Source organism: Macrotis lagotis, chromosome 5, assembly GCF_037893015.1.
Source record: "Macrotis lagotis isolate mMagLag1 chromosome 5, bilby.v1.9.chrom.fasta, whole genome shotgun sequence".
NCBI classification, from domain to species: domain Eukaryota; kingdom Metazoa; phylum Chordata; class Mammalia; order Peramelemorphia; family Peramelidae; genus Macrotis; species Macrotis lagotis.
This window is the reverse complement of record NC_133662.1, coordinates 228,821,615-228,840,768: the sequence shown is the minus strand read 5'-3', so window position 1 is coordinate 228,840,768 and position 19,154 is coordinate 228,821,615. Positions and strand designations below refer to the sequence as shown.

Below are 19,154 nucleotides of genomic sequence, written 5' to 3'. Positions count from 1 at the left end.
TGGGTAAAAGAACAAATCAAAGAAATATTAATTTCATTAAAGATAATAAAAAATGATAACATCAAAGTCTCTGGGACATAACCAAAGCAATACATGGAGAAATTTTTATAGCTATAAATGTTTCCATCAATAAAAGAGAAGAGCAGATCAGTGATTTGTTTATATAAATTTTTTAAAAATTAGAAAACAAATCAAAAATCCTAAATATAACAAAATACAACAAAATATATATACAACAATATACAAAAAATATAAATCCTGAAAAATCAAAGATTAACAAAATTGAAAGCAAAAGTCATAGAATTAATAAAAGTAGGAGCAACTTTTAAACAATAACATAGACAAGCCATTAAGAAGGAAGTGACTGGTATATAAAATTTTTTAAATGAAATCACAACCTTTGAAGAAATAACAAATTATTAGGAGCTATTTTGTTCAACTATATGCCATTAAAACTGATGATCTAAATGAAATAGCTAAATATTTGTAAAAATATAAATTTCCCACACAAACAGAATACTTTTTAAAAAACTATCTTAGATAAAGAAATTTCCCAAGAAAAAAATTCCCAAGACCAGTTGAATTTCCAATAAATTCTACTAAACACTTAAATAACAACATAAACTTTTTTTTTGTTTTGTTTTGTTTTTTAGGTTTTTGCAAGGCAAATGGGGTTAAGTGGCTTGCCCAAGGCCACATAGCTAGGTAATTATTAAGTGTCTGAGACACCCAGGTACTCCTGACTCCAGGGCCGGTGCTTTATCCACTACGCCACCTAGCCGCCCCAACATAAATATTTTTGGAGGGAAAGGAAGAATTCCTACCAAGTTTCTTATATGAAACAAATATGGTATTGGTACCTAAACCAAAGAAAGCCAAAATCAGAGAAAGAAAACTTATGGTCCAATATACCTAGTGCCAAAAATATACACTTAATGCCAAAAAATAAAATATTAGCATAGAGAATACAACAAATGATAAAGGTTATATATTATGATCAGTCTAGCTTTACATCAAGAAAACAACTAGTATAATATTAAGAAAATTCTAAACATAATTGCATCAATAACAAAAACAAAAATTATGATTTTAACAATAGATGCAGGAAAAGCTTTTGACAATTACTTTTATAAACAATAGTAGTTCTAGGAATAAGTAAAAATTTTCTTCAAATGATAAATAGTATTTATCTAAAACTAAAAATTAGTATTCATATAAACTAAAGGATTTTTTTTTTGGCAATGTGCCCAAGGTCACAGAGCTAAGTAATTTTTAAGTATCTGAGGTTGGAGTTGAACTCAGGTCTTCCTGACTCCAGGGCCAGGCTCTATCTAATGAACCACCAAGCTGCCCCTACTAAAGGATTTTCTTTTCTTTTTTTTTTAAAGTTATTTATTTATTTTGAATTTTACAATTGTTTCTCTAATCTTGCTTCCCTCCCCCAACCCCCACAGAAAGCAGTCTGTTAGTCTTTACATGTTTCCATGCTATGCATTGACCTAAGTTGAATGTGATGAGAGAGAAATCATATCCTTAAGGAAGAAAAATAAAGTATAAGAGATAGCAAAATTATATAATAAGGTACAGATTTTTTTTAAATTAAAGGTTATAGTCTTGGTCTTTGTTCAAACTCCCACAATTCTTTCTCTGAACATAGATGGAATTCTCCATTGCAGATACCCCAAAATTATCCCTGATTGTTGCACTGATGGAATGAACAAGTCCATTAAGGTTGACCACACCCCCATGTTTCTGCTAGGGTGTAAAATGTTCTTCTGGTTCTGCTCATCTCACTCAGCATCAGTTCATCAAAATCCTTCCAGACTTCCCTGAATTTCCATCCCTCCTGGTTTCTAATAAAACAATAGTGTTCCATCACACACATATACCAACAGTTTATTTAGCCATTCCCCAATTGATGGACATCCCCTTGATTTCCAATTCTTTGCCACCACAAACAGAGCTGCTATGAATATTTTTGTACAAGTGATACCCTTTTTCATGTTCTCTTCAGGGTATAGATCCAGTAGTGGTATAGCTGGATCAAAGGGTATGTACATTTTTTGCCAAAGGATTTTTTTTTTTAGTTTTTGCAAGGCAATGGGGTTAAGTGGCTTGCCCAAGGCCACACAGCTAGGTAATTATTAAGTGTCTGAGGTCGGATTTGAACTCAGGTACTCCTGACTCCAGGGCCATTGCACTGCGCCACCTAGCCACCCCCTCAAAGGATTTTCTAATAAAATCAGAAGTAAAGGCTATCAGATATTACCAGTACCATTCAAGGTAGTGCTAGCCATAGTAATAAGAAAAAAAGAAATTGAAGGACTAAGTATAGAAAAAGAGGAAACAAATTTTTCATTTTTTTTCTGCAGACAACATAATGGTTTCTTTAGCGAACCCTAGAAAGTCAACAAAAAAATGAACTAGAACAATGAATCGCCTCAGCAAAGTCTTGGGATATAAAATAAAACCACACAAATAATAAGCATTTTTGTATATTGCTAACAAAATCCAACAGGAAAAGAGAGAAAAATTCCATTTAAAATAATTAAAAGTAAGATAAAATGCTTAGTTCTTCTGTCAGGGGTAGCTAGGTGGCACAGTGGATAGAGCACCAACCCTGAAGTCAGGAGTACCTGAGTTCAAATCTGGTCTCAGACACTTAATAATTACCGAGCTGTATGGCCTTGGCCAAGCCACTTAACCCCATTTGCCTTGCAAAAAAAACCTATTTAAAAAAAAAGAGTTCTCCTGTCAAGTATTTGAAACAATGAATATAATTACAAAAGATTCTTTACATAAAAATATCCAAATAATTAGAAAAATATTAATTACTCATGGAAAGACTAAAACAACATAATAAAAATGGCAATATTACCTAAATTAATTCAGTTCTTCAGTTATTTTGTTCATCATTCCAGAAAAGGACCATGAAATTAGGAAAGTGATGTCATTATTTGCAAATAACTTAGATTTAATTGAGGGAGGACTATGCAAAGTCACCTGCCTCATTTTCTCTTTCAGAGCATCTGAGTCCAATGGTAACTTATTCTAAAGTGGACAGGGGGAAGAATCATTAAAATTACTAAAAAAGAATCATTTTGTCATAAAAGAGCCGTTGCCCAGATTCTTAGAACCAGAGGTGGCATAGTGGATAGAGTATTGGCTCTAAAGTCAAGAGGATGCTAGTTCAAATGTGATTTCATTCATTAGATGCTTACTAGCTGTGTGACCCCTGGGAAGTCACTTAACCTTGATTGCCTTGCCAAAAATAAATATATAACATTTTTTTTAAATCTCAAAATGAGGGTAGCTAGGTGGTGTAATGGATAGAGCACTAGCCCTGGAGTCAGGAGGACTTGAGTTCAAATCTAACCTCAGATACATAACAATTGCCTAGCTGTGTGACCTTGGGCAAATCACTTAACCCCTTTGCCTTAAATTAAAAAGAAATTATAAATCTCAAAATGAACACTCCCAAAAACATTATAGCTAAGATTCAGAGCTTCTAGGTCAAAATTACTGAAGCAGAAAGAAATAATTCAAGTATTAAGGAACCAGAGTAGGAATTATACAAGATTTAGCAATTGCCAATATTTAGAACTGAAGAACTTGCAATATGATATTCTAGAAGCCAAGAGATAAGTGACATGCAATCAAGAACAACTTACCTAGAAAAACCAAATATAGTCCTTCAGAGGGAAAAAATGAATCTTAAACAAAATAAAGGGGGTGGCTAGGTGGCCCAGTGGATTAAGCACCAGCCCTGGAGTCAGGAGTACTTGGGTTCAAATTACCTAGCTGTGTGGCCTTGGGCAAGCCACTCAACCCCTTTTGCCTTGCAAAAAAAAAACAAACCAAAAAAACCCCAAAATAAAGGATTTACAAACATTGTTGATGAAAAGATCAGAGCTGAATTGAAAATGTGAAATATAAACTCAGGAACTGACATAATCAGCCATAAGAAACTAAACAAGGATGAACTGTTTACAATCTAATATGGGGAAATGATACACATCTCAGAACTGTTTCCTCATCAAATATTACAGAATTATCTAATATGATATGGATTGAGAATGGCTTTTTAAAAATATCTTGATATTAAAACAAGGGAAAAATAATACACTAGAGAGAAATAAGAGGAAAGGTGGAAGAAATTATCTCACATAATTTGGCTGTATAAGTAGATTATAAAAATAAGGAGTGGCAGGAGTAGGCAACACTTGAACCTTATTTTCATATGAACTGGTCAAAGGGAAGAAAACAAAGACATCTGGGTATAAAAATACATCTCACTCAAAAGGGAAACATGAGGGAAAGGGGAGAAAGAGAGAGAGAGGGGTGGGGGTAGGGAGGATTAAGAAAAGGTTTGATCCAGAGCAAAATAAACTCTTAATTATGGAGAGTATAAAGTGATAAGGGTTTTGAAAAGAACAGAGAAATGAAAGAAAAAAGGGAAAGCTAAAAAAGTGTTAAGTTTTAGTCAAAGGAAAAAGAAGAAAAGCAGGGGAGCAGAAGCATATTGCTTCTAAACATACTGTGTGGGTGCTTGGCATACTCTTCTCTCAATATCTCTTTTTAAAGAGAGGGAGGGGAAAATTGTCAACACAATGACAAACCACTATCTTAGAGGACTCATGATGAGACATACTAATCACCTTCTGACAGAGATATAATGAATTCTAGGTATAATTTTTTTGGAAGCAGCCAATATGGGAATTTATTTTGCTTGACTATGCAGATTTGTTACAAAGGTTTTGTTTTTCTTTTAAAATGGGGGAAGAGACAGGGAAGCAAGGAGAGAAAAATGGATTTTTGTTCATTGAAAAAAATAAAACTAGGGGCAGCTAGGTGGCACAGTGGATAAAACACTGGCCCTGGAGTCAGGAGTACCTGGGTTCAAATCTGGTCTCACACACTTAATACACACTTAATAATTACCTAGCTGTGTGGCCTTGGGCAAGCCACTTAACCCCATTTGCCTTGCAAAAACCTAAATAAATAAATAAACAAATAAATAAATGAATGAATAAATAAATAAATCTAAGTTGTTAGTTTATTTTTTTTAAAGAGGTGTAGGTTGCAGCTTGAAGAGAAATAAATAACTGGGAAAAATCTTTGTAGCAAGCTTTTATAATAGAGTTCTCATTTCCAAGATATATATAAGGATCTATACTCAAATTTATAAAAATAAGATCCATTCTTCAAATTAGAATAGTCAAAGGATCTGAACAAATAATTTTCTAAAGGAAAAGTTCAAGCTAAAAATATACTTATAAAAAAATGTTCCAGATGTCTTATAATAAAAGAACTGCATATTAAAGCAACTCTGAGGTTCCACCTCACACTGACAAAAAAAATTACAATTTGGAGCGCTGCAAGAAAACAGGTACATTAATACACTGTGGATAGAACTGTGAAATGATTCAGCCGATCTAGAAAGCAATTTGGAATTATGCCCCCCAAATTAAATCCTTTCATACTATACCATTACTAGGCTTATACCCCAAAGAAATTTAAAAAAAAGAGGAAAAGGACTCAAATGTACAAAAATATTTATACTAGCACATTTTCGTAGGGCAAAAAAAAATGTAATCTAAGACAATGCCCATAATTTGGGAATGGCTTAACAAATTAAGTTATATGAATGTAATGAAATATCATTATGTCCTAAGAAAAGATGAAAGGGATATTTTCAGAGAATTCTGAGATTTTTATGAATTGATATAGAATGAAACAAGCAAGACGAAGAAAACAAAATATACAATTAACAGCATTGGAAAGAGAAACAACATTGAAAGACTTAGAAACTCTGATCAATGCAGTTTACAAAAAGGATTTCAGAAGACCAATGATGAAGAATAAAGACACAGGATAAAGATGCATTTTACAAGACCAATGTGGGAAGTGATTTTGTTTTACTATGCCTATTTCTTACAAGAACTTTGTTTTAATTATTTTACTTTTTCTTTAATCACAGGGCAAGAAGAGGGAGGAAAAAAACATTAGATTTGTTAAGAAATCATTGGAGGCTTCTGGGGAGTGGGGGGAGCTAAGATAGCAGAGTTAAAAAAAACTTTCAGCAGAGTTCTTCAAACATTTGCCTCTAAACATCTTTCAAATAATACCTCAAATAAAATTCTAGATAGCAGAACTAAGAAAAGGTCAGAGTGAGACATTCTTCAAGCTCAAAAAAGGAGATCAGAAATAGAGATCTGTGACATAGGGGAGGAGGTTGGCCTGGAGCCCACATGGATGAAACACCAATGATAAGGAGTAGATTGTGGTGACAGGAACAGCAGCTGCTTTGGGAATTCTCAAATGAGAGAAAATGAGAGGACCTGACACCTGGTCAGAAAAAGCTTACAGGGTGTCCCTATGTTAGCTCTGGATGAAGAGCCATATACATTTAACAACTTCACTGCCTATACCCACTTCTGGGTTATAGTTTAAGAACAGAGAGAGAAACAGTTTCCAGCCAAGAGGGAGTGAAGACCCTAAGGGGCAGTATCACTTCTGGCTCCAAGAGATCAGGGACCCTGAGGAACAATATCATTTCTGAGTCCAAGAACTTGACCATAAAAAAACTACTGTTGTGTTTGTTCTTATCCAAGAAGACCATGACATCAAGGAGGTGATATCATGACAAATTGGATTTGAGTGGGGGGGGAGGCTGTGCTAAGTCACCAGTCTTACTTTCTCCTTTGGAGTCATCTGGGTTCAGATATGGATCAGGATGACTGGAGATGACTCTGGATATGAGGAAATTGGGGTTAAATGACTTGTCTAAGGTCATACAGCTAGTAAGTAAATCTAAGGTGAGATTTGAATTCAAATCCTCCTGACTCCAGGATGTCTGCTCTATCATGCTCTACCTAGTTACTCATTATTATGGTTATGGGGAAGAACAAGACGCAAACTTAGAAGAAGACAAAGAAGTCAAAATAGCTACAAGAAAGCCTCAGAGAATAACTGTGAATTGGACTCAAGTCTAACAAGAATTCCTGGAAGAGTCAAAAAATATTCTCAAAACCAAATAAGACTGGTAAAGGAAAAATTAGGAAAAGCAAAGAAAATAAATTGTGAAAAGACAATTAACAGCAAAGTTAAAAAACACTACAAAACACAAGAATCAATAGAGCCTCTCAAAACAATATGCAATATATATCTATAGCCAAGACAAGCATTATCTATAAAGGTAATAAACCTGAAGCCTTCTCAGTAAGATCAGAAGTGAGGCCAGGATGTCCATTATCAACAGTATCATTTAACATTATAATAATAACAATAATATAATTATAATAGTATAACAATAGAAGAAAAATAAATTGAATGAGTAAAAATAGGTAATGAGGAACTATCACTCTTTGCAAATGATATGATAATATGCTTAGAGAACCCTAGATAATCAACTAAAAAACTTGATGAAACAATTAGCTATTTGCACCGCAAAGTTGCAAGATATAAAAATAAACCCACATAAATTATCAGTTTTTCTATATATTATCAATAAAACCCAGAAGGAAAAGAAAGAAAAAGATATTTCATTTAAAATAATTGCAGGCAATATATAACACTTGGGAGACTACCTAACAAGACAAGTCAAGGGAATATATGAACAAAGTTACAAAGCATTTTTCACACAAATAAAGACAGATCTAAAAAATTGGAGAAATACTAATTGCTCACAGGTAGACTAAATCAATATGATAATAATATTACCTAAATTAACTTACTTATTCAATACCATACCAAACTACCAAAGAATTATTTAATGGAGCTAGGAAAAAATACTTTCAAAATTCATCTGAGGAAAAAAGGTCAAGAAAATGAAGGGAATTGATGAAAAATAATATTAAGGAAGGTGGCCTAGTAGGCTCAAACTATATTACAAAGCAGTGATCATCAAAAAATCTGGTACTGACTAAGGAAAAAAAAATCAGTGGAATAAATTAGGTATACAATACACAATAGTAAGTGACCATAGTAATCTAGTGTTTGATAAACCCAATATTCCAAGTTTTTTGAGTAAGAAATCAACATTTGACAAAAATTGCTAGGAAAACTCGAAAGAAGTTTGATAGAAACTAGGTATGGACTAATATCTCACATCATATACCAAGATAAGATCAAATTGGATAAATCCACATTCCAAGATAGTTTGATAGAAACTAGGTATAGACCAATATGTCACATCATATACCAAGATAAGGTCAAAATAGAAAAACAACTTAGATTTAAAGGGTAATTTCATAAGTAAATTAGGGGAGCATGGGAAAATGTATCTGTAAGATCTATGGATAAGGGGAAAATTTATGACCAAACAAGAGATAGAGGGGATTATTAGAATAGATAATTCTATGAATAGTATATCGAATTTTAAAAGTTTTGTTACAAATAAAACTAACAGCCAAAATTAGAAGGAAAACAAGAAATGGGGAAAGAAAATTTTATTGCAAGTTTCTCTGATAAAGGCTTCATTTCTCAACTATAAAGGGAAGTGTGCCAAACTGATAAAACTAAAAGTCATTCCTCAGTTGATAAAAGGGTGAACAGGCAGTTTTCAAAAGAAGAAATTAAAGCTATCAACAGTCACATGAAAAAAAGTGCTCTAAATCACTAATGATTAGAGGTATACAAATTAAAAGAAGTTAATGATACCACCTCACAACTATCAGATTGGCTAACATGACAGACAAGGAAAATGATGAATGCTGGAGGAGAAATGAAAAATTGCAACACTAATGGACTGTTGGTGATGTTGTGAAGGGATCCAACCATTCTGAATAGAGTTTGGAACTATACCAAAAGGGCTTAACTGTGCATACTCTTTGATCTAGGATGACCACTACTAAATCTGTATACCAGATTTTTAAAAGGGGAGGTGGTGAGGAAGACCTAATTGCTCAAAAATATTTATAGCAACTCTTTTTGTGGTGGCAAAGAATTGGAAATCAAGGGGATACCCGACAATTGGGGAATGTCTGAACAAGTATATGATTGTGATGGAGCATTATTTTGGTATAAGAAATGAGCAAAATGGTTTCACAAAAACCTAGAAAGACATATGAATTGATGCAAAGTAAAGTAAGTAGAACTAGGAGAACACTATATACAATAAAATCAACATTATAAAAATGATCAACTGTGAAAGACTTTCGCTCTGACCATGAAACTGATTCAAGACATTTCCAAAGGATGCATGCTGAAAATGGCTATCCACCTCTAGAAAGATAACTACTGAACTCTGAATTCAACTTGAAGCAAATTTAAATTTTTTTTTATTTTTTGTTAGTATTTTCATTTACAAAAATGGCTAATATGTAAGTGTTTTGCATGATCTCACATGTATAATGTGAGAGAGAATTTGGAATTCAAAATTTTAAAAATTATTAATTTTTTATATGTACTTCAGAAATATTTAACAAAATAAATTTCTAAAATTACTTTTGAAGAGCTCATTCTTGGGTTTTCCTAGACCTAAGGGACTCCCTGAGAGCTCTTTTTCCTCAGGTAAACATTTGTTTTTCAAGATTGAAATTGCATCAGAAAAAACTACATAATTATCTACCACACCCAAGCCTATAAGACTGCTCCTTTGAATTCAGGGAAATAGGAACTACTCAAAGAAAAGATGAAATGGGGCAAGCAGATTCATGAGAAGAACTTTCTCAAAGATTGAATTAGCTAAATATATAGATCAAAGACCTCATCACAAGGGGCTGGCTAGGTGGCTCGGTGGATAGAGCACTGGCCCTGGGGTCAGGAGGACCTGAGTTCAAATCCAACCTCAGACACTTAATTACCTAGCTGTGTGGCCTTGGGCAAGCCACTCAATCCCATTGCCTACCAAAAAATAAAAAATAAAATTGCTACAGACCTCATCACTCATCACTGTGATGAATTCAGTACTTAATAGTTTAACTGACAGAAGAGAGACAGGAACACATAGACAGAGAGAAATCATAAAAATATAGAGACAAGGAGACTGCAAGACAGAAAAGTTAAATTGAGAGACAAGTTAGAGATCAGTTTCTATGGACCACGAAGTCACACATCAACTTATTATTCTTTAAAAGACTAATTAACTCTACATAAACTTTTTTCAAATTGAAAATAGTATTTCCTGGGTTTTTTTAGGTCTAAACTTCAAAATTTCTTTTAGCAAATATTCAGAAAGTTGAAAAAGAGATTAACACTCTAGAGAAAGTAGTTTTTGTTGAATGGTGAGGTAAGAAGTCAAGTTGGATAGGGTTTCCCAAAGACTGAGAAAAAAAGGACATTGAAGGACTTAGTTGGCTTTTTCAAGCAATCTACCCTCTCCTACTTGATTAATCCAGCTTTTCCCTGTTGCCTCCAAAATTATCTCCAAACCCCTATTTGACATTTAAAACCCTCCACAACCTAGTGCCAACCTGTCTTTGGAAGTTTACTCTACACTGGTGGTGTCACAGTCAAAAAGAAACAGATCCCAGTAGGTTGCAGACTGACTTAGAAAATCACAAATTAACATTATCTGTTAATTTTATTTTTATACTGTATTTTTGTAATTGTACATTTTTAAAATTTATTTTGGTAACCTTTTCCCCCATTACATTTTATTTTATTTTTTAGATTTTTCAAGGCAATGGGGTTAAGTGGCTTGCCCAAGGCCACTCAGCTAGGTAATTATTATGTGTCTGAGGCTGGATTTGAACTCAGGTACTCCTGACTCCAGGGCCGGTGCTCTATCTACTGCGCCACCTAGCCACCCCACCCCCACCCATTACATTTTAATTCAAACCTCACTCAGAAGTTTGGAGGGTCTCAAGTCTGACAACCTGCTCCATATAATTCTCTCTTAATGTTGGATCCTACAGTTTGGCCAAACTGGTTTTCTTGCTGGTCCTCAAACATCACGTTCCATCTTTCATCTTTACTCTGCCTTTACAGATTTCCCCCATCCTAGAAGGAGCTCTCTCCTCATCTCCACCTTTTATAATCCAGAGCATCCTTCAAAGCTCAACTCAAGCACCACAGCTTGATTTCCCCCCCCCCCCCCCGGTTGCTACTGCTCCCCCTCCCCAAATACTTTGTATTATTTTCTATATTTCTATATGGGTAGACATAATTCCCCTTGATGGAAGTTGTGAAAGCAGCATTTGCTTCGAGTTTTCTCTCTATATCTCCAATGCCTGGCATATAATAATCTTTGAATAAACATTTGGTGATTGATTCCTTATTTGTGGATGACTAAGAAAAGCATTAAATCCATTCACTTCTGCCTTTTCAATGAAAATGCAATTTTTATTACATAATAACATTTTGAATAGTATCTAATTTCTACTTACTAAAGTAAAATTCAATACAATGTCATTCACAATACAATGTCAGTTGTGGGGGGAGAAGGGAGGGAAGGAGATAAATGTCAAAACTCAAAACCTTGCAAAAAAGGATTGGTGAAAATTACCATTGTATGTAGTTGGAAAAACAAATAAATAAAACTATTAAATTAAAAAAAAACCCAAATAAATCCAAGACAGTGTCATACCCAGATATGAGTTATAGAAGAACTCTTGTCACTAGACTTCAGTTTTTACAGAGTTTAACAAAAAAATGAAAAGATCTGACAAATCCATACTTTCTGTCTTGGGCTCTAAGCATTCTTGTGTGACCATAGGTTCTAAAGTGGAGGCTCATCATGCTGGGATGATCTATGATTTTTCTCCACTCCTTGGCCAATCCTTTTCAGTTTCTTGCTACCAGAACTGTTTAAAGGTGCAAAACTTCTCTCACCCCCATCTTCTTACTACCAACAAAGCCAAAAGAAATTATTCAAAGAGAATTGCAAAGATTTTTTTTCTCTGGTGTGAATTCATTCATCTGGTTCTTTGTGGAAGCCAACTGACAGGACCACCCTTTCTACCACCTAAATCTCCTACAACCTAGATTTGTTGGGGTAAATATTGAAGTTAAAGTTTCATCTTGCAAGAATCCTAAGTTTAATTTTTGAGTTGGAAATCTTTTTTTTAAATTTATTTTTATTAAAGATATCATTTGAGTTTTACAATTTTCCCCCCAATCTTACTTCCCTCCCCCCACCATGGAAAGCAATCTGTCAGTCTTTACTTTGTTTCTATGTTGTACCTTGATCCAAATTGGGTGTGATGAGAGAGAAATCATATCCTTAAAGAAGAGAAGTCTAAGAGGTAACAAGATCAGACAATAAGATATCTGTTTTTTTCTAAATTAAGGGGAATAATCCTTGAACTTTGTTCAAACTCCACAGCTCCTTGTCTGGATACAGATGGCACTCTCCTCTGTAAACAGCCCAAAATTGTTCCCGATTGTTGCACTGATGAAATGGGTGAGTCCTTCAAGGTTGATCATCACCCCCATGTTGCTGTTAGGGTGTGCAGTGTTTTTCTGGTTCTGCTCATCTCACTCAGCATCAGTTCATGCAAATCCCTCCATGCTTCCCTGAAATCCCATCCCTCCTGGTTTCTAATAGAACAATAGTGTTCCATGACATACATATACCAGAGTTTGCTAAGCCATTCCCCAATTGAAGGACATTTACTTGATTTCCAATTCTTTGCCACCACAAATAAATATTTTTGTACAAGTGATGTTTTTACCCTTTTTCATCATCTCTTCAGGGTATAGACCCAGTAGTGGTATTACTGGGTCAAAGGGTATGCACATTTTTGTTGCCCTTTGGGCGTAGTTGAGTTGGAAATCTCTTGACCCTTCCCTCAACAAAATCCTTGTAACTCAGGCTTACTTCCTCTGTTGTCATTATCATCAACCTCATCAACTATTGCTTTTCTCCTGGATCTGTCAGTGTGGATAACTCCCAAGAAAAGGATTTTCCCATTCTCAATCAATTCAGACTAGCAACTCATGTGAAATTTGTTCACTTTAGTTTAATATGAATGGGAAAATAGAAAAGGGCCAGATTATAAAGAGCTTTATATGCCAGTTTATATTCAATGATGGTGTTAATAGGAAGTCACTGGAGCTCATTAAGCAGTCATGAGGTCAAACTAGTGATTTTAGAAAAATCACCTTGGCAGGTGGGATTGTGGATAGTGAGAGTGATTAACTGAGTATGGCAATAGATAAGGTACAACAGGAAATTGGGGGAGGGATTCAGGAGTAAAGACAGGGTAAGAGTTCAATTAGCTATCAGAGCAAAAGGTTGAAAATGAAGTCAGCAGGCCTAAGAAGGTTTGATAAGGAGAAAGAATAGGTTTAGAAGGGCAAGGCATAGAAAGGGGCAGTGGTTCTGTGAGTGGAGAACAGGGTATGACTTAGAATGGTGGAAGAATCAGGAAGCTATGAAAGTTATCATAGAGCATAAATTTAGAACTTGGATAGATGAAGAGATCATTTAGGGACAGCTAGGTGGCACCAAAAGTGCATGGAGTGCTGGGCCTAAAGTCAAGAAGACTCATCTTCCTAAAATTCAAATCTGGCCTCAGACACTCAATTGGCTTGGTGACCCTGGGCAGGTCACTTAAACTTCACACTGCCTCAGTTTACTAATCTGAAAAATGAGCTAGAGAAGAAAATGGCAAACCACTCCAGTATCTTTGCCAGGAAAATCTCAAATGGGATCACATAGAGTGGAATGCGACTGAATAATATGGATCATTTAGTCAACTCTCTCAATTTACAGATGAAGAAACTAAGACCCACAGAATTTAGATGATTTGCCTTATGGTCAAGCAGGGAAGCAAGTGACAGAGCTGAGACATGCACTCCAATTCTCTGGCTCCAAATTCAGCACATTTTCCATTACTCCATGATTGTAACTAGATGTTCTGGAAAATGATATAAAGGACCCAAAAAATATCAGTCGGGATGAGAGCAGTGGAAAAAAAAAAGTCCTTGTATTGATTGATCATTTTCTTCTTTAAAATGAACTCACTACTCCGTATTTCCTCTGGCTAAGTGTTGGTCTTCTTCAAGACTTTCCCACCCATCCTTCATGTGCATCCCCCCCTCCAGAGAGCCTTCCCGTGACCCCATGGAGGGCTGCAAGACGAAGTAGAAAGAATGGGTTTTGCTTGTGTCAAATGCCATTCACCAACTATGGGGCCTTTCAAACATTCCCATGGGGGGGGGGGGTAGCAGATAAAGGTAGACTCAAGTTGGACCTGCCTCAGACACTTGAGCTTTGGGGTTGGATTGTCTAAGAACTCTTCCCTCCTCAACATTCTCTGACATCACTCATCATCATCATCATCATCATCATCATCATCATCATCATCATCATCATCATCATCGGATGGCTTGGGCAAGTCATTTCCCTGCCGAACCTTTCTCCTCTGTAAAATGGTCACGGTCCTTGATGGAGTTGGGGGTTGGGGTCCCCTATCCGTGGCGCACCTCGTGGGCCTTCGGGGCGCCAATCACAACACTCCTGTGAGATGGCAAAGAAGGGGAGGCCTCCCCCAGGTTGTGGCGGGCGGCGCTGGCCGGAGTAGGCCCCATCCCCGGGTCTGCCGGGCCGCCCCGGGATTCGCGCGTTCCTTCCTTCGGCATAGCACGCCGATGCCAGGGAAGGCCGCGGGCCTGGCACTCGGGCGCCCCACGTGCCCCTCGGCGTCCTCGTCCTCCTCGCCACCACGTGCCGCAGTGTGCCCGCCCGGCCGGGCAGTCCGTCTGACGCCCCCGATGCTCCTCTGCCTTTCCCTGGCCACCTGGCAAGCAAAGCGCTCCTTAGGAGCCGCCGACGCTCTTCACGCTAGATACCGCCCAGAGGCGCGCTCCTGGCCTGCCCTCACTACCCAGCCGGCCAAAGGCACCGAGAGCCCAGCAACAGCAGCCCGCCTCCCACACCGCCTCCACGACCTTGCTATTGGCCACCGTCTCCAATTCTCTCTCTCCGTTGGCTTTCCGAACCACCCATCATCCGCGTAGAGCCCACCTTCGCCCAGTGGCTATTGGTGGGTCGTGACGTCATCTCCGAAGCCCGACCCTCATTGGCTCTTACGAGCAGAGGCCGTCAAACGTCACGGGAGCGGGTCGCCATTTTGACTGAGCTACCCCAGTGACAGGAGCCGGGCGGGCAGACGCAGCTTCTCCCCGCTTCCCCTCCCCCTTCCCTATTCCTTTCGCCGCCCCGCGCACCCCGTACTCCCGCCGCCCCGGCCCTGCCATGTCCCAGAAACAGGAGGCTGAAAACCCCTCGGAGGAGACCGGAGAGGAGAAGCAGGTGAAATGGAGGGGGGTGGGGGGCGAGACGGGGCGACCGTGGTGGGGAGGAAGACGGCCTTCCTCCGGCGTCTATTGGCGGGCACGGCCCCGAGCCCCGCTCGGGTTGGTCACTTCCCTCGTCGTGCGCGGTGAGCCCGGCCACCGCCGGGCCTTTGAGCTCGGGTTAGCCGGGCTCCTTGTCGGTCAGGCTCCCGCCGCGACCTGATTGGCCGGCCGAGGCGTCGCTCCTTCGGGACCATCCGCGCTGCGATTGGCCGGCCCCGGGCGCCGGGCGGGGGCAGGGAGAGGCAGAGTGACTGAAGCGCGCCGGAGCGCCCCGGGGGCGGCGCGGTGCGGGGTCTCGGCCGCCTCCGCCGCCCCCCGCGCGGCGCCCGCTCGGGAAACAGCCTGCGGGCCCTGGGGGCGGCCGTGCCCGGCACGTCTATTTAAGGCGGCGGCGGCGGGAGCGGACGCGCGAGCGTGGAGGAGCGCCACAATCTGTTCCCCGCCTCCGCCGGGACGCGCGGGGGCGCCGGGAACGGAAGGGCCCGTGGGGAGCCGGCGGGGCCTTGTGGGCAGGCCGGGCCGGCCCAGGCTCCCGGCACCAGGCTGGCCCCGCGGCCTCCGCCCCGTCCCCCGGCCGCCACGGTCCTCTGCGAGGCGCCGCCCCGACGGGGGCCCGGCCCCCACGGAGGACGGACAAAAGGCAGCTGGCGGGCGCCCCGCGGCCGGCCGGCCCCTTCGGCAGCCCCAGGTTGCCCCCGCACTCATTGCCGTGCACCCCAGCCCCTGCTGCGCCCGCGGCGCCACGGGAATGCTTCCCACAGCCTCCGCCCCCTTCTCCCCCCAGTAAAACGTAAACTCTTGGGGGCACGCGGCACCGGCCCTGGAGTCAAGGGGACCCGAGTTCAAATCCGGCCTCAGACACAACGATGACCTAGTTGTGTGGCCTTGGGCAAGCCACTCAACCCCATTGCCTTGCAAAAAACACTTTTTAAAAAACGTATGCTCTTTAAAATTAGGATAGTACTGATATTTATTCCGGAATCCCCAGCACCTGGCACAGTGGTTGTAGGACTTTTCATTGTATTTCACTGAATCATCATCCAGTTCAATTAGCATTAATTAACGACGGGGATACTATGCTCCCAAACACTGTGGGAGACCTTGGTGTATAAAGGAAAAAATTAAATAGATCTGCCCCAAGAAGTTCCCATTCTTATAGGGGGAACAAGGCGTACAAATACAAAGCATACACACCATAGAAACCGAGGCATTTCAGAACTCTCAGTCCTGGCCTTTTGTTTGGAGGGAGCCCCTAATGGAACTTTAAAGGAAGCTATGGGTGCTAAAGTGAGGAGAGATAAAGCAGCTGGGACAAGACAACAAGAGGAGGTCACGCTGGAGGCCTGGCAAATGGGTGGCCAATCTGGCCGAAAGACTTCCCTGGAGGGTCATGTGATTGGCCTGAAAAGACAAGTGAGCACCAGCCCGGCTCTCTCAGTGCCAGATGAGAGTTTGTATTTTATCCTCCAGACCTTAGGGAGCTACTCAGGCTTCAGGAGTGGGGAGTGACGTGGCCAGACCTGTGATGTGGAATATAGATTTGGCAGTTATGTTGAGGATTGATCCAAAATAGGAGAGAAACAGATACAGGGAGACCAGTTAGGATGCAGTGGCAATAGTGTGGGTGAGAAATGCTAAGGACACAAAGGGAGAGTGGTGTTGATGAATAGGTCCAGAGCAGGAGCTTGGGGGCATTCTCACTGGGTCTGGTCCAGAGGAATAGTGCCTTCAGCCCACTTCTCTGCAGGTCTGTGATGGTGGCTGTGAATAGAGGAGGGGGGCACAGATGCGAGAGATATTATGGAAATAAAAATGAATCAGCCTAACAAGATTCCACCTGGTTGACTGAAAGGATTCTAGTTTCAGAACTGTAAGAGACTTTAAAGGTCATATAACCCAACCCTTTCACCCAGAGGATGTAACTTGCTCTAGGTTACATGGGTATTAAGCTGCATTTCTTCTATGTTTATTGGGTTTCAGGCTTTTGCTGAAAGTTGTGCATACAAAGGAAGACAAAAAACAGCCCCTGCCCTTGAGGAGCTTCCATGTCAAATTGTAAACTAAAAGAACTAACTAAAGGAAATGAGTTCAGTTTTCCACATAGGTTAGTTAATGAGGAAGAAGGAAGACTAAGTGCCTTGGCCCTCCCTGGTCAAGAAGAGAATAGAAATGAATTTTGTGTTGAGACTTTTATTGTCAGGGTACTGTTAAAACCTCTGACATTTACTCAGTGTAGAATTTGCCATCCCACTTATCTTTCTTATCCCTTTTTTTACTTCCTCTTTCTTGGGCCACCTTGACTTTTAAGCTCCCATGCTGAGAATGAGTTATATGACCCCTTTTATTTTAGCATGAGGTTGCTCCATGGTTAAAAGTGCCATTTTGGGGTATTGACCCTTGCCCAAGCCTTGTAAACTGGTGGGGTCAATCAACTGGTATGGTGTGAAATACAGCTCTTCTTACCTTTGGTAGGGTGGGAATTGTCTTGGCCCTCATGGATGTGAGCAACCGTCTGAGAAGCTTGGTAGAACTCTTTAAACAGGGAGGAGGTGCTCAAGTTGGGCATTTACTGCAGCTGTTACAAGGTTGTTAGTTTGACAAAATGGTTGCTCTTTATTTCCCTAGGACACACAGGAGAAGGAGGGTATTCTACCTGAGAGAGCTGAGGAGGCAAAACTAAAGGCCAAATACCCAAGCCTGGGACAAAAGCCTGGGGGCTCCGACTTCCTCATGAAGAGACTCCAGAAAGGGGTATGAGGCACAGCCTACTCTTTATTTGTGTTCTGCGTTTGTCATCTGGGCACTACTAGTTGTGAGGGCAGATAAGGGGGAAGATGTCTTGATGTCTCTTCTCTGGAGCCAGCAGAGCCGTTGTTTGTGATATCTTCCACCTGGATTAATCAGAGTTGGCACCCCTAAGGTGTGTCAGAAGTTTAAAAAAAGCATGATGGAATATTGTTAACTTGGTTATAATAAGCAGTTCGTGGTGGGGGAGATAAAAAGGCATGGTCCAAGGAGGTTTCATTTGTGTGGGTGCAGGATGATGGGAGACAATAGGAGCATATGTCTTCCCTAAAAATGGCTTCTGTTTCCTTTGTGGTATTCTAAGTACTTGTCTACTTGATAGTTGAAAAATTATGACAGTGGCTATGATCTGTGTGTATAAGTGGTGTTTTATTAAATCTTGGGATGCTTCACTGAAGAAAAATTCAAATATTCCCTACCTTAGAAATTCCCCATTTTTCAAAGAATAATAAGACTCCTTTTACCCCTTTGCTATTACTACCTCCAAGGTCTCATTTAACATATCCAGAATGATTTCCCTCTAAGAAAGGAAAGGTTCTGTCTTTATAGCAACCTGTGTGGGATTCTTTGGCTCCCAAGGTATCTAAAAAGCTGGAAGATGCTTCTCTTCTGAGTTGAATGGGAAGCTTAGTTCATGATTATTAGTCACAGTTGGGATAGGAGGCTGACTTTTGACTCACATTGCTGAGTACATTGTCAGCAAGGCATTTTTCAGCAGTGGAAAAATATGGAGGAAAAAAAAACATCAGATTTTCCAAAGACTAGCTCATTTCTTGGTCTACAGAATTCATTTTAACTCTGAACTTGTTCTGCAAGCCCTGAGGAGACTACCAAAGACTGACCAGTAGACAGTTCAATCAAGCTCCTCCCCTCCTTCATTCATTCATCACTATTTGTTTTCACTCTCTTGAGTGCTATATGGTATACAGTGAAGAGAAAGAAGGAAGTTTGTCCTGACCCTTAGGAATTCAGACTATAAAATGGAGAAATGAATGTGATTACAGTAAAAAGATTTAGATAAAGAATAAGCAACATGAACAAAAAATATAAGGAAGGGGTGAGAGGATGCAAGGTGATCAGTGACGTGTTAATTTCTTGGT

The 19,154-nt window shown here is 39.8% G+C and overlaps 1 protein-coding gene across 3 annotated transcripts in view; it reads left to right on the top strand.

Moving 5' to 3' along the window:
- Positions 1–15,008: 15,008 nt before the first annotated feature.
- Positions 15,009–19,154, top strand: part of ENSA (endosulfine alpha) — a 47,782-nt gene continuing 43,636 nt past the window's right edge. For all 3 annotated transcript variants that reach the window (XR_012468729.1, XM_074188739.1, XM_074188738.1), the window contains exons 1-2: positions 15,009–15,202; positions 17,875–18,000. Coding sequence is in view for 2 of the 3 variants with exons in the window: in XM_074188739.1 (XP_074044840.1) it covers positions 15,146–15,202; positions 17,875–18,000 (183 nt within the window). In the remaining variant the exon portion in view is untranslated. The remainder of the gene's footprint in view (positions 15,203–17,874; positions 18,001–19,154) is intronic.